Genomic DNA, 15,616 nt, shown 5'->3' with positions numbered 1-15,616 from the left:
CATGTTGGTCTAGACGTGTTCTGGGCCAGTGTGAAACCCCATTGGCAGTACAGCTGATTGGACAGGTGGAGAAAATTCTGGTCAGGCCTTCATCTGCATCTCATTAATGGGATGCAAAAGGGTTTCACGTAGGCCTCTGGCAGGCAGGGAGACCTGCCATGACGGGTGGGAGTGCCTGTTCCACACTCCCCCACCTGCCATTGGGTGGTGGGGGGTGGGGGTGGTGCGGGGTGCGGGGGGTGGACTAGAAAAATTTTGTTTGGAGGTTCTCTCTCCAAGAATGCTGCCTGAGTTGCTGAGTACTTGCAGTATTTTCTGTCTCCAAGATATTCGCCTGACTTCACACCGAATTTAACCTGCCATCGGGAAAGGGAAAGGCCATTCCACAGAGATTTCTGGATCTTTGTGGGAAACTTTCTTTAAGGTCAGTGGTGAGCTTTCGTGCTTTACCACTCTGCAAAATATTGGCCATTAGCTTCCATTGATTGGAGAAAAATTATGCTGCAAACAGAAAATAAATGTTGGACTTTTTGGGTAGCAATCTCACCATAAGAGAAATATGGTCATTTGGGATAATTGAAATTCTTTCATGAATACAGTTTTAATATAACTTCATTATAAATTTGGAAAAAAAAATGTACTAACCGTGTCCCTAGCTAAGCTGTTCCAGTACAGCTACCATACTGGCATCTACCCAGCAATGTGGAAAATTGCTCAAGTGAAAGCAGGACAAATCCAACCCGCCCAATTACCACCCTATCAGCCTACTCTTGATCATTAGCTAAATAATGGAAAGTGTTGTCTACAGTGCTATTAAGCAACACTTATTCAGCAATAACCTGCTCACTGACATTCAGTTTGGATTCAGACAGAGTCACTCAGCTCCTGACCTTATTACAGCCTTGGTCCAAAAATAGACAAAAGAGCTGAACTCCTCAGGGAAGGTGAGAGTGACTGCTCTTGATATCAAGGCAACATTTGACCAAATGTGGCATCAAGGAGCCCTAGCAAAACTGGAGTCAATGGGAATTAGGGGAAAGCTCTCCACTGGTTGGGGTCATACCTAGCACAAAGGAAGATGGTTGTAATTGTTGGAGGTCAACCATCTTAGTTCCAGGACATTGTTGCAGGAGCTGCTCGAGGTAGTATCTCGGCCCAAACATCTTCAGCTGCTTCATCAATGATATTCCCTCCATCATAAAGTCAGAGGTGGGTATGTTTGCTGATGATTGCGATGTTCAGTGCCACTCATGACTCCTCAGATCCTGAAGCAGTCCATGTCCATATGCAGCAGGACAACACACAGGCTTGGGCTGATAAGTGGCAAGCAATATTCATGCCATACAAGTTCCAGGCAATGACCATCTCCAACAAGATAGAATCTAACCATCTCCCTTTGATGTTCAATGACATTACTATCTCTGGTTCCTCCGCTATCAACATCCTAGGGGGGTTACCATTAACCAAAAATTGAACTGGGCAGCTAAATCAATTCTATGGCTACAAGAGCATGTCAGAGGCTGGGAATAATGTGGAGAGTAACTCAACTCCTGCTATTCCAGTTCTCCTATGGGAGAACTGGAATGGCAGAGACCCAATCTTTTGGTGGGGCCCAGATGAGCACTCCTGCTTTTCTGGGCCCCACAAAGATAAGCTTTAAACTTACCTAGCAAGGCCTCTACTGGGGGTGTGCCAGGTTCTACTGTGTTGTATTTGATGCAATGAGTGGAAATACTTCAGAGTTCTAGCACCTGAGTTATCTTTTATATATTTTCCAACACTGTTCATATGCAAAACTTAATTTGAAATTACAGTTTTGTAGTGCAAGGTAAAATGCTTTATCGTGGCAACCATTGCTTGAAAACTTTGCAGCTTAGTATGGAGGTGACTTGATAAGGAGTGGACTCTTCACAAAACCTTTCATGCGTTGGGACAACTTAGAGGAAAATAGCTTCAAGTATGTGAATAGAACTGAATTGACTTCATTTGATGTTGGCTTGATTATTCATCTTTTATTTATGACTTGGCTTGAAGAGGACTCATGTTCCTTCCCTGCGTATCGTTTGGTGAAATTGCTGCCACTGTTATTAATCATTATTTTAGTTCCTGCTAGTTGTCTTGCAATAATTCCTGAAATTCAAATGCATTGCAAGTAGCTTGTGCAACTTTGCAGCAAATGGCAACCAGAATCATTAGTGGTTTCATACTTTGAACTTTTTCTGATAAATTCTTTGGACCTCTACCCTTTGCAATTTAGTGTGTAAATGTGATCTGTGTAACTTATACAAAAATATTCAGAAGTTAAAATACTTATAGGCCAGATCACTGATTTTTTTTCTTACATCCAATGCCTAATAAAATGGCAAAAAAGAGTTTATTGTTCCTAATATAATTTCTTGTTGGTAGTTCTCTTTCTGGACAAGAATATATATTCTCACTCATGCTTTAGTAGCATGACTAAACTCAAGAGTCAAGTCAAAAGTACTTCCCTTAAGTTTACAGCCAAATCTGAACAGTGAGAGAGAAGCATTATTTTTAACTAGTGGAAAGAGTGGATATGGCCAATTTATTAAAAACCCTCAATACAAAAGAGGCTTTCAATTTAATTAAGCTTTTTCAATTAAATTTCTAAAAGAAGTAAATTGCACCCATGTAAACAAGTGAATCATCTCTTAAATTTGATATGAATTAGTTTGCTTGAGACTCAGATCAGGGCCACTTTATTTACTGATCGACCACTTGCTTGTGGTCATTCAGTACAAAAAGAGCAGCTAACACCAACTGCACAGCATTCATTACAAATGGCACCTGAATTGCTTGGCACAGAGACCTTACCAGCTCACTATGAATGATAGAAGGCACTTTTTTGTTGTTTTCTGTTCATAAGATTCTAGAATATTTTGGGTTGCATATTGTTCTAAGCAGTGAATGAACAGCACAAGCCATTCTTTAGACTTGCACATATACTTTCAATGGGATTCAATGGGATTTTGCTGACAGCCAAACAATGCAGTGTCTTTCACAGGGCATCTGGGACCTGTGTAAACCAATCAGATTCAAGATTCACTTATGAGCAGCATATAGAGCCTGAGCCAGGAAGTGTCAGTTAGAATAATGACTTCAATATAAATCAGGTATAGAAAGCAAAATGTGGCAGTTGTGTACACTTACCTCAGAGTTGGAAGGTTGTAGGTTCAAGACCCACTCTAGAGACTTGGGGCAGGATTTTTGGTCGGGACACCGAAATTGGGGTCAAATGAGGAACCTGACCCCGCAACAGTCACCCAGCAGTGACTTTTCCTGATACAACCAATTAGATGCCAGAAGATGCAAGTGTAAATTCTCAAAGCTCATGGGCCAATAGGAGGCCTTCAAACACAGAAGCAGCTGCAGCCTGCCATTGCAGGTAAGGGGGAGAGTGGACACCTCCATCTTGAGGTGCCCTCTCAGCATTTTTAAAAGATTTAAACTTAAAAATAGAAACAGCTACTGGGCCACCATTGTGGAGGAGATAACCATCCACAGGGTGTACTGTGGTAGCAACTATGACCAGGCAAGCAGTATGGGACCTCAGACTGCCTAGAATTACGTTCCACTGGTCTGCTGCCAGGAGGCCGTCTGTTCCCTACGCCGCCAGGTCTTACAAGCTGACTGAAAAATTCCAGTTGGCCTTTGATAGCTAACTATCTGCTGCTTGCAGTGTGTAGCCCATTTTCCCCAATCCCACTTCTGGGAAACTGGCTGGAGGCAAATGGTGCCAGCAAACCAGCGCACCAGCTATTAGCATGAAATTAAAAGCCCACTGCGTCCGTTCTTGCCCCCTATTAAATTCTGCTTTTCAATACAAAAATATCTAGGCTGACACTCCCTACTGGGGAAATGCAGTATTATCAAAAGTGCCATTTTTAGGACGAGACATTTAACCAAGTCCCAATCTGCTCTCTCAGATCCAACTGCAGCATTTCAAGCAAGAGTGGGGTAGTTCTCCACAATGTCCTAGGCCAATATGTATCACACAGAAAAAAGAGATTATCTGGTCATTATCATATTGCTGTTTGTAGGACCTCACTGCGCAAAAATTGGCTGCTGCATTTCCTACATTATAATGGTGTCCACACTTCAAAAGTACTTAATTGGTTGTAGAGCACTTTGGAGTGTCCTGAGTTTGTAAAAGACACTATAGAATTGTAGGTTTTCTAATAAAGAGGGGGAAGGGAATATATGATTGAGAGAGAGAGATGAGAGACAGAAAGAAAACAATTTAAAAAACATTTTAAAAAAACTTCTAATAATAATTAAAAGCTGAAGTGTGAGACTTCACATTTGTTAAAGTTAATGTTCAGTGCAGAGAGATTGGTAATAATTAAGCCTTATCACACCATTAAAATGTACTTGCACTGAAATGGACAAGCACTAACTTTTTCTGGCAAATTTATTGCATTTCTACGAAGTACAGAAACTTCATGCCATTAAAAACATTTGAATCATGAATCAGAGAAGATACCATTTTCAAGAACCTTAAGGAGAAACATTGCATCTTAGACAACAACTTCCAGATTTGCGTTTAACCAAGCATAGGTGGTCACTGGAAGTTGCTATCCAATTTGCAAATAGATAATGGTGCAAGCTGTTAGCCTCACCATTATTTTTCACAGTAAGGTCTGGCCCATTGAAATAAAACAAAAAATACTGAAAACATTCAGCAGGTCGGGCAGCATCTGTGGAGAGAGAAACAGGGTAAAAATTTCATGTTGATAACTAACTTTTTTGTTAGAACTGGAAGACTGGAAGAAGTTTAGATACATTAGCAAATTTTAGCAAGTACGGAGGGAGGGAAGAGGGGGAGGGGAAAGAACAAAACATAGGGTCAGAGTTAGGTTGGAAGGCAAAAGAGATTAAATGACAAAAGCGATGAAAGTGAAAGACAAAATGAGATGGTAGAGAGACAACAAAAAAGGGTCAAGAGAAGGTGTAAATGGGAAAATGCAGAATCATTAACAGTTGCTGTCCAATAAAATGGGGGCAGAAGTTATAATCTGAATTTGTTGAACTCTGCTGAGTCAGGAGGGCTGTAAAGTCCTCAATTGCAAGACGAGGTGCTGTTCCTCGTTTATGTTGAACTTTGTTGGAACAGAGCAGGAGGCTAAGGACAGAGGTCAGAGTGGGAGCAGGGCAGAGAATTTAAATGACAGGTGATTAGATGCTCGAGGTCACACTTGAGAACTGACTGGTTATGTTCAACAAAGTGATCATCCAGTCTGAATTTGATCTCCCCAGTGTAGAGAGCACATTGTGAACAGCAGATACCAGACACTAAATTGAAAGAGGTACCAGTAAATTGCTGTTTCACCTAATTGTTTGGGGTCTTGGAGAGTGGGGAAAGAGATAAAATGGCAGGTGTTGCATCTCCTGCACTGGCATGAGAAGGTACTATGGGATGGGAGGTGGGATTGAGGTAGATTGAGGAGTGGACAAGCTATAGAGGAGGGAATAGTCACTTCAGAGTACTGATAGGGGAAGGGAATATGTGTTTGGTGGTGGCAATGGTGGAGGATAATCCATAGAATGTGGAGGCTGGTGGAGTGAAAGGTGAGGACAAGGATGGAAGGGAAGGGGTGAGAGCAGATGTGCGGGAAATGGAATGTTCATGATTGAGGGCACTGTCAACACAGCAGAGAGCAATCCTTGGGTTGCAGAAAAAGGAAGATATGGCAGATGCACTGGTATTGGTATAACAGATCTGGTGGAGAAAAACTGGGAGAATGGAATACAGTCCTTACAGGAGGTGGGGTGGGAGGAAGTGTAGTCAAGTTAGATGTGGGAATCAGTGACCTTTTGGTGGAAAATAGACAGGAAACATTTACATGGATAACTCATCTCACAGGTTGTTGAAAGACAACTGAGGGCTGGTATAATATTTCCCTGGTGGGCATGAATTCTCAACATGTTAAATAAGGAGAAAGGTTCTGATAGCGATTTTAAAAATTGCAGCTGTTACCTAAAAGGAAAATAACAGCTATTCAAAACGACAAGTCTTTCTGAAAGGTGGTAATGTGATCTTGACATGATTGTTTCTTTTACAATCATTTTAATGTGATATATACATTAGCTTGCACCCGAGGCTGCGATTGTACTGTACTGGTACTGGTCTTGGACCAGCCATAGAGTGTGAAGCACAGTCGGCAGCACCCAAGTACATTGCAAGCTGCAACTTGCTTACAAACCCTGCTATTTGTCAAGAAATAGTTGACGTTCTGAAAGCAACAACAGTAGTACTTGTGTTCCCAGTACCCACATGTTTCTAAATCTAAGCAGTACAAGAAAGGGTCTCACACTGCTAAGTTTTAGTTCATTTTGGAGTCAGGTGGCATTCTGACTCTGGAACTATTGTGTCACTGAGTTATATGCCGCTGAAAGCATTTTGCACTGAGTCAGAAGTAGCACTATAACTGTATTCTGATAAAACTCAATTGTTCTTGTTTTCTGAGAATGACATGGGGAATCATGGGGTTTTCTACACCATCCAAGTCCCATCCCAAGTTTCTTCCCCACATTTTCTCCCTTGTTTTTCTCCCTCCAGAATCCACAATTAGTAGCCCTTTGCCTTCAGTGATTCCAATATTCAACTCAACTCACCCTAACCTCCCTAAATCTTCCCCACTATATAAATTCTTCTACCCATAGTCACAGGGTTCAACTTCCATCTGCAAGTCACTAGTCTTACCTTTCCACAATCTGACTCAGCCTCTGTATTGTCATATTGCTTCCTGACCTCTGGGGTGAAATTTTAGTTCACTCAAAACCCATCCTCTTACAGTTAAAAATCAAACCCCTAGTCTTGGATAATCCACAATTTACTATAGTTAACCATCAGGAAGTCTGAAACCATTGTATTTGGCCCCACCAAAAAAAAAATCCATACCCATGATCATCCTTTGTCATTGTCAAGCTGATTTCTAACTTGCAGCTATGTTAGAAACATTTTTTTAGTTGTTTTATGCTAACAACTAATTATAATAGCTTTGGTTGTCTGTCAATGACAGAATTTGTTATAATGTTAAAATTTGGTGTTTTTCATCAATTCATATAGTACATCTACTGGATACCACACCCAGTTCCATAATCCATTTCTCCAGTGAAAATAAAGGTTATTAGGATAATCAAGACTTTGAGTCTGTTATGGGCTGAATGGCTTATTTCTGTCCATATATTTCTATGATTCTATGATACTTCCAATTCACAGTATAATTTAAATAGCAGATTTCATTATACTGATTTTTTTTTGTTCATATGCATTTTGTTTGTATGGAGTGTGAAGTGAAGGTTACCAGCTAGGTTAAGCTGTAATGATTATTCTCTTTAAAAACAAGATGGATATTAGGAGAAGTGTTTGCAACAAATACTTTTCATGCTGAAAGAAAAATAGATTATCTTTCCAATCAATGAGTGTCCAAAGAAAGATAACGTGCACAACAATCAGTTGGGTTTATTTACTCAATGACCTTTTTGATGCAGAAGCCTCAATTTCATGTTAAAATACAAAGGATTCTAGATTGCACAGATTACATACAAAGGACAGTAAAGATACCAAAATGATATTGACTGATAAGGAATGGGGGAAACTAAAGGATTGCCTTAAGTATTTTAGATACAAATTAGGAACAATATGATTTAATGGTTAAATATACCAGTGTGTGTAGGTCATGCTGACCTGAAAGGTCCCAGGTTTTATCTTTGACAATTCACTCATCATGCTGTAGTCTTCACTATTGGAAGCAGCTATTTAACATTTAGGCCATATTAATATGGCCTAAATCACCTTAATTCATAGGAAAAGACCTGCAGTAAGGGAAGTAAAACATCACCACCCATACCCGCACCACTCCTAGCTCCCATTCCTGTGCCTCATCATCCTTTGGGAGTTCAGAAACTACAGTTTCTGTAGTCCCTAGGAGAGATGCAACTCCAGCTGCATCCATAGAATTACCTGGAAAAACTCAGCAGGTCTGGCAGCATCGGCGGAGAAGAAAAGAGTTGACGTTTCGAGTCCTCATGAGAAGGGTCATGAGGACTCGAAACATCAACTCTTTTCTTCTCCGCTGATGCTGCCAGACCTGCTGAGTTTTTCCAGGTAATTCTGTTTTTGTTTTGTTTTGGATTTCCAGCATCCGCAGTTTTTTTGTTTTTATCCAGCTGCATCCAGCCAGGGTGGAATCTGCCCCTTGATTTTAACTGGCAGTGGGTTGAGGATGGGTGGTGGCAAGAGCAGGAGGCAACATCTGGGATCTGCAGGGACTGTGTTCAGCACAAGCTTTGTCTATCAGAGGACTCCAGCCAGGGAATATCCATCACTGGAGGTCTCAGGTAACCTCTATCTGGCCCCAGCTGCATTTTCCAGCAGGTTTGACCTGGCGAGAGAGCCAGCACTGCTGCCCTGACTGGGCTTTGTTAAAATGTCAGATTTGGCCCCAACCTGCCTATTTAAAGCGGACATAGGCACAAGGACAGCACTAGGCTATTCAGCTCCCCAGGCATGTTTCAGTTGGTAAGAGCATGGCTGATCTGTAACCTAACTTTATTGACATACCTTGGTTCCTTATCCTGTCATAGCCTTGGCTAGCAAAAAACCTGGTATACCATTGGCTAGCAAAAACCTATGCATTTGATTTAAAACTATTAGTTGGGCTAAACATGCACTGCTTTTTGTGGGAGACAGTTCCATACTTTTACCATATTTTATTTGAAGAACAGTTTCCTGACTTCTCTCCTGATGTCTGATTTTAAGATTATGTCCCCCTTTATCCTGGTCTCCCCCTGCAGCTGAAAAAGTTTCTCTACTCCAATTCCTTTCAAAATTCTAACTGCCTCAATCAATTCACCCCTTAACCTTCTAAATTCCAGGAAATATAAATCTAATTTATCTAAACTCCTCAAAAATTGGTTTGGGTGGGAGTCCTTACTGCCTGCAATCCATTTTTACTACCACCCACCAGGGTGAGTTAAAACTGGCCTCAGCCCACAGGTCAAGGGAACAGAAAGGTCAGCCAGAGTTATATATATGTTTGGATACTGGTTGAGGACATGTTTAAAGTCAGCTATGATCACTAAAAGCAAAAGCTGATAGTTTTAGCTTCAAAAAAGCTGGCAAAACCCCTAAAAAGCTGACAACTGACAGCAAAAGCTGTATCCATGGTACACTAACCTCTCAAGTCTGAAATGCTTGGAACAATGCCTAACCACAAGTGTGTAAACCAGAAAACACCATGGATATATCCAAACCCATGACCTCTACCATCTAGAAGGTCAAGGGCAGCAGACACATGAGAACACCACCACCTGTAAGTTCCCCTAAAACCACTCACCATCCCGACTTGGAAATATATTGCCGTTCCCTCACTGTCACTGGGTCAAATCCTGGAACTCCCTCCCTAACAACACTGTGGGTGTACCTACACCAAAGACTGCAGCAGTTCAAGGCAGCAGCTCATCACCACCTTCTCAAGGGCAGTAAATGCTGGCCTAGCCAATGACACCCACATCCCGTCAAAGTGAATTAAAAAACCCACAAAATACTGCGGGTGCTGGGGATCGGAAATAAATACAGAAAGTGCTGGAAAAACTCAGGCCTGGCTGGTCGATTCCAATGAAGGGTCATATTGGACATGAAGCGTTAACTCTCTTTCTCTCTTCACAAATGCTGCCAGGCGTGAGTTTTTCCAACTCTGTTTACCATATATACAAAAATATTTACTCGAAACAAAAAAAAGTGATAAAAACCATTATAAAAGCAGTAATAAAATAGTTTTACTTATCCAAATACTGTATCTTTCATGTTTCTGCCCCCAAAGTGTTGTACTAAAACAATGCTTGGGTCCACTTAAACAATTTCCAGACAACTAGTATTTCTGAACAATAGATTTCAGGACTAAAGAAGAAGTTGTTCCAGTGTAATTGGATTCTAACTGCACTGACAAATCTTTGATAAAGACAGCCTATGTTCCTATCATAATATTTTCATTCTCCCCGCCTTTTGAAAACTAGGTTTTGGTTTATATTTTAACTCATTGATGGCACAGAGTGTAGACCAGGTTGCTAGTTTTTCTTTTTTGATATTTGTGAACTATCAGCTGATTACTGTCACAAAAGTCAGAAAACTGAAATTGAGAAATGAAACAAACCAAATTCGAAGAGTATTTGAAAAGGACAAAGTCTCGAGTGCTATGCCAAGTGTTACAAATATGAGGTCTATAAGATTATGTTTTGGGATTGCCCTTAACTTAGGGTAAAATGAATGGGGCTGTGTGACCTGTTCTGAGGTCTGCCCAACAATAGGCCTGGGTAACATGGCTGTTAAAGTTTAAAGGGATGCCCAGGTTCTTTGCCGGAAAGAAGATACAAGTTCTTCACACTAGGAGACAATGGCACAGACGTGCTTTAAACTGTCCAATTACTTCCAAGATAAAAAGAGAGTTGGGGTTTCAAAGATTGCAAATCAGTATTTCTACCTGGATAAGAGGCCCTTGTGATTCATGTTGCCATGAGAGGAGAAATTTCTAAAATATCTGAAATCTCAGACAGGTAGCCTACCAGGATCTAGAAGAGTGGGACCAGCTAGATGCCAAAAATCTCCATGGCTCATCATGCAGGAATGCAGATGGGAGCTTGTGCTCTGATTTGTAAAGACCAAATTCATGAGGATTTCAAACAATGCTGGAAGATTTGTCTAACTTGCACTAGAGGGAGAATCTTAAAGAAAAAGGGGCTAAGTGTGTTGTTATTCAGCTGACAACAGTTCAAATAAGCAACGTTATCCAGTATGTTTTACGATTTAATTTGATGTGCCATCTAATGCTGATATGTTATAACCTACTCAGGGACCAAGAACAACTAAAACTTATATTTATATAGGGCTGTTAACAAAGAAGGGTCTCAAGGCACTTCACAGGAGTATTATAAAAACAAAGAATGAGGCCTAACCACATTAGGAGATATTAGAACAGATAACCAAAAGAGGAAGGTTTTAAGGAGCGTCTTAAAGGAGGAAAGTGAGGCAGGGTGATGAAGAGGCTTAAGGAGGGAATTCCAGAGCAAAGGCAATGGAAGGCATGGCCACTAATGATGGAGCAATTATAATTGGGAATGTGCAAGAGGCCAGAGTTAGAGGAGCACATATCTTGGAGGGTTGCAAGGCTGGCAGGGATTACAGAGATAGATAGGATGAGGCCATCGGGTGGTCTGAAAACAAGGATGAGAATTTCAAAATCAAAATGTTGCTTTACCGGGAGTCAATGAGCACAGGGGTGATAGAGGAATGGGACTTGGTGTGAGTTAAGACATGGGCATTTGGATTACTTCAAGTCTATGGAGGGTAGAACATGGGAGAACGACCAAGAGTGCTTTGGGATAGTCAAGTCCAGAGGTAAAGAAAGCACAAATGACCAAACAATATAAACTTCACAAGAACATTGCATTATACCTAGAACAATGTGATAAGGCTGAAAAAGTTGCACAAACATAAGTTTCCTCAGACAATAAAGTACTTTATAACTGTAAAGCTTCATAATTTTTTCATTCAGCATTAAACATTGATATCTTATTTTGATTCAATTCTCATGTTATTGCTTTTATTCTCCTATCAAAGTATTCTTCAGCAAGAATAACAACATGGGGACATACTCCTTGCCCTCTGGCCATCATTTCTGCAGCTGGTCACTACAAGTCCCCCATGGCGATGTACTATGACTCGATTTTGCCATTTTTCTGGCCACTTGTCAGAACTGAAGAGTTCTTTTTTGGTGTGGGGTGGAGTGCGGGTGGAATTGTAAAGATGAAAATTAACAGACTACATAAATGAATTCTACTCTTCCTATTGTCATTTGGCTTTTGGTCCTACACACACCTACATCAGTGACTGTCTGCTCAGTATTAACATCCAAAATCAATCTTGAGTTTAATCACAGTATTTGAAGCCTGTGACGATCTACAAAAGGAAAAGCCAAGAATGATTATAATTAAGGATATGATAGGTTTTAAGTAAGTAAAATGGGGCTTAAAAACTTATACATATCTAACTTTACCCAATTCTAATGAAAGGTCATAGATCTGAAACATTGGACTGAATTTTCATGGTGGTAGGACTGGAATCCTGCTCTCACAGCAATCAAGGACAATTAAAGCAGTTTAAAAAAAACTGGTTAGGTTTGGATGTCGACATCTTTAAAAGGGATGCATGGGATACCTGGATCTTCAGAAACAGATCAGCTGAAGGGAAGCGGTTAAACAGTGGGAAGCCAGTCATGGCCCTCTATGAGGATCAGCAGGGCAAAGGAGAACTCAGCAGTTGGTAAGGTGATGCCCTTAGTGCTGCACAAGTAGCAGGAAGCATGGGCACTCAGCACCCAGGCACTGAACAGGGTGGCAAACCCCTGGCTTTGCAGGGGCAAAAGAGCAGAGGGCAAGGCTGTCAAGGACAATTAGGCAGCCACCCGCCAAGAAGGAAGACTCCAACTGGCAATAGGGGCACAACTATCAGGTTTTGGGTTCAGTGGCAATGAAGAGTAACACCTTCCTCAGACACGGGTGAATCCCCAGCAGCAGGAAGGTACAGGACAGGAAGAAGGGGCTGGAAAGAAATGGACACCATACCCTCTACTGCCAAACATGGAACTATATGGAGATGAACAAAATCCAATGCCTCAGGAAATTGCGACTCTTCTCTCCAATGGTCAGATATCAGTACCCTTGTTGCTGAAGACCTTGCACCATTGGTTACGATGCCCGGCCAGTAGCCAAAGTCACTGTGGCCTTGCACCTCTTCACTTCAGTTACAGCCCTTGGTATCATCTTGCAAGCAGCTAGCTGCCCATGCTGCATCTTGAAGGTTACTGATGCTCTCTGTTTGGGCTGGACAGTACATAAATTTCACAAGAGATGTGGCCTCACAGAGTCAGCAGGCATTGGGTTTCACTTCATTTCACTGGATTATCTCAAGTTCAGGGCATCTTCGATTGCACCCATGGGGGCATGAAGGCAACCAAAGAACGCCCACTCAGATGTATCAACAGGAGGGGCTTTCACTCCTTCAACATTCAACTGATATATAACAAGAATTTCCTCCATATGTGAGCTCAATTTCCTGGCAGTAATCATAACTCCTTCTTCCTCTGGTAGAGGAGGTTGCCTCAGATGGATCCCAGAGAACAAGAGGTGTGGGCCTCAAGGGTAGTGAGGGCCTGAAACATAGCTCATCAGAGAAGAACAAGAGGTGAGAGAGGGGGAGAAAGAGGAGTCAAAGTTGAGATGACGCTGAATGTGGGTTCCCTGCTGCATGATCAGGTGGTCTGCTCCTTCCACCTCTCCAGGAAGAGCACCACTCTCAACTTTTTCATGGCCTCCAACATAATCCAGGTCAGCAAAAATGAGGCAATTCAGCCCTGGCCCGGGTGCCGGGCCTCCAGCTCTTCTGTGAAATCTCAGTTCCCTCTGATGCTGTGAAAGGTTTTGGCACAAACTGCAGATCTCTGCCTCAAGAAGAGTCAGCAACCAGTGATGGCTCAAGTGTGATGCCTACACGGGTTCCACTTGGTCTGATTCCCTTCCATTCCCACTCGCACTGGCTCCAATCGGATAGGCAACCAACTAAAGGATTACTAAGTAAAAAAAAAGACTTAAACCCTAATCAGCTTCCAATTGGAAGCGTGTTTCTGACCCTAAAACAAACCCAGTTCCTCCTATTTCCCATCTCCCTGGCGAAATTTCGCTTTAACCGTTTCTTGATGCTGCTGCCGATTTCCAGAATTTTACGTTTGCTTTTAAATGTTAGATTTCCAGGATCTTTGTTTAAGATTAAAATTAAACCCGAGTTCCCCAAACTGACCTTTGTAATTTTGGACCAACACGTAATCGTACAAGAGTTCAGTTTAGGTTCCCCCACACATCCATCCATCCTCCCATAGAAAACATTAGGAGTCTCCAAAAAAGTCAGCTGAAATACCTGAACCCACACATTGTAGAGGCCGCACAGGCAGTTTAATTAGAGAGCTATTTATAATGATTATTAACTCAGTCAACAAACAACTTGTCCGACAGCGAACTCCAGCGGCAACTCATCGGCAGACATCCCCTACCCCGCACAAACATGGCGGCCAGCCGGCTGGCTGGCAGCTAACGTTGTTGTTGTTGTATTGTGCTACATCAATTTGTTCCCCCCCCCCCCCGTGATCCCTCACTTTAAAAGGGACCGGGCATAGTTCCATCATCTCATTGGCTAGCTTTACCGGTGACGTGATGATGGTACCACGGTTCTGATTGGTCTATATCAGTGACCACGGGTGACGGTAGGGAGCGAGGTTTCACTGATTGGCGAATCAGGCACTTGCTGTGAAGCTCCAGCCAATCATCGCGGAGCGATCGGAAGGCAGGCGTGTGGGGTGATTGGAGGTGATGGTGGAGCTGAATTGACAGCGGCGGCTGCCTCCCATCGATGGCTGAAGACAAGAGAATGTTCCTTGTGACCTGCACGGCCCCTGTCAACATTGCTGTGATAAAATACTGTGAGTATCGATACCGAACTCAGCAACAGGCTCAGTCCCTGTATCCTTATTCTCCTTAATACACCTTTGTGCCAGCTATTTCTACTGGTAAAAGCTGGATTGTGGAACTAGACAAACTCTTTCAAGAAGCTGGTACAGACACGATGGACCGATTAGCCTCCTTCCGTACTGTAAGGTTCCATAATTCTTCATTGGCTGCTTGCACCACATTACCTATGTCTCTCCCAGGGTATAAAATGTGCAGTGCACTGTAACCTAACTGCTGAATTTGGGCTTTCTGCAGTGTGAGACCAGTCCCCATCTCTTGGGGTTAACAGTAGCTGTAATCTCAGTTCAACTGATGCAAAATGAACTTCTTCATTTCGAAATATCAGCCCCCAGGTAATCTGGTGGACTGTGTTTAACTTCCTAATATCAAAATAAACTGATGGGGCAGTTGGCTTCTTACTAATATTTACAATTACCTACATTCTAAGCACATAATCAAATTGAAAATACTTTGGAACTGGAAGTAGAACATGGCTTTGCCAAATATCAGATTGTCACTTTGGCATTGCAGATGGCTTTCTGATGGTGATTGCAGAGAGTTTCTTTTATGCTCAAAATAAAATAATTACATTATCTAGATTAGAGGTTTAGAGTAAAAAAATATTTATTGTTTAACTGTTTCCTTTCATTGTATGCACTGGGTTGCTATCTTTCCCTGGAAAGTGAGGTTGGAGATGGAATGGTAGGTTGCAAGGATAAAGGGATCATGGGAGATTTTAAGGAGGCATTTAGTAGAGGAGAAAAGAAGTGGAGGGTTATTATTGCCGCTCAGGATGATTCTGAACTAATGGATGGTCTCATAAGAGGAGAGTGATGGTGCTTGTTGTGGACCAACCAGATTGGGTGATACATGGTCCAGCCAGTTGTCCACCATGTTTAAGTCTGCACCTCATTGTACATGAGGGAGTGAATAGTGAGGCCATACTAGGGGAATGTAAACATTTTGGCATGACAGGCATCAAAGTTACAGGTGAGGGTGGTGAAGCTGATGGAAAAAAAGAATATTATGGTGATTG

At 41.9% G+C, this 15,616-nt stretch overlaps 1 protein-coding gene and 1 long non-coding RNA gene across 3 annotated transcripts in view; one reads left to right on the top strand and one right to left on the bottom strand.

The window, feature by feature from the left end:
• Positions 1-4,414: 4,414 nt before the first annotated feature.
• LOC121280265 lies at positions 4,415-14,183 on the bottom strand. The gene is made up of 2 exons (XR_005943578.1): positions 13,877-14,183; positions 4,415-4,718 (listed from the first exon to the last, which is right to left on the bottom strand). It is a non-coding gene; the product is annotated as an uncharacterized LOC121280265 (long non-coding RNA).
• Positions 14,184-14,412: 229 nt separating this feature from the next.
• The window catches only part of mvda (mevalonate (diphospho) decarboxylase a), a 42,342-nt gene continuing 41,138 nt past the window's right edge, over positions 14,413-15,616 (top strand). For both annotated transcript variants that reach the window (XR_005943577.1, XM_041192081.1), the window contains exon 1: positions 14,413-14,552. Coding sequence is in view for 1 of the 2 variants with exons in the window: in XM_041192081.1 (XP_041048015.1) it covers positions 14,483-14,552 (70 nt within the window). In the remaining variant the exon portion in view is untranslated. The remainder of the gene's footprint in view (positions 14,553-15,616) is intronic.

Source organism: Carcharodon carcharias, chromosome 7, assembly GCF_017639515.1.
Source record: "Carcharodon carcharias isolate sCarCar2 chromosome 7, sCarCar2.pri, whole genome shotgun sequence".
Taxonomy (NCBI): domain Eukaryota; kingdom Metazoa; phylum Chordata; class Chondrichthyes; order Lamniformes; family Lamnidae; genus Carcharodon; species Carcharodon carcharias.
Note: the sequence above shows the minus strand (reverse complement) of the source record. Positions and strands in the feature narration are given on the sequence as shown.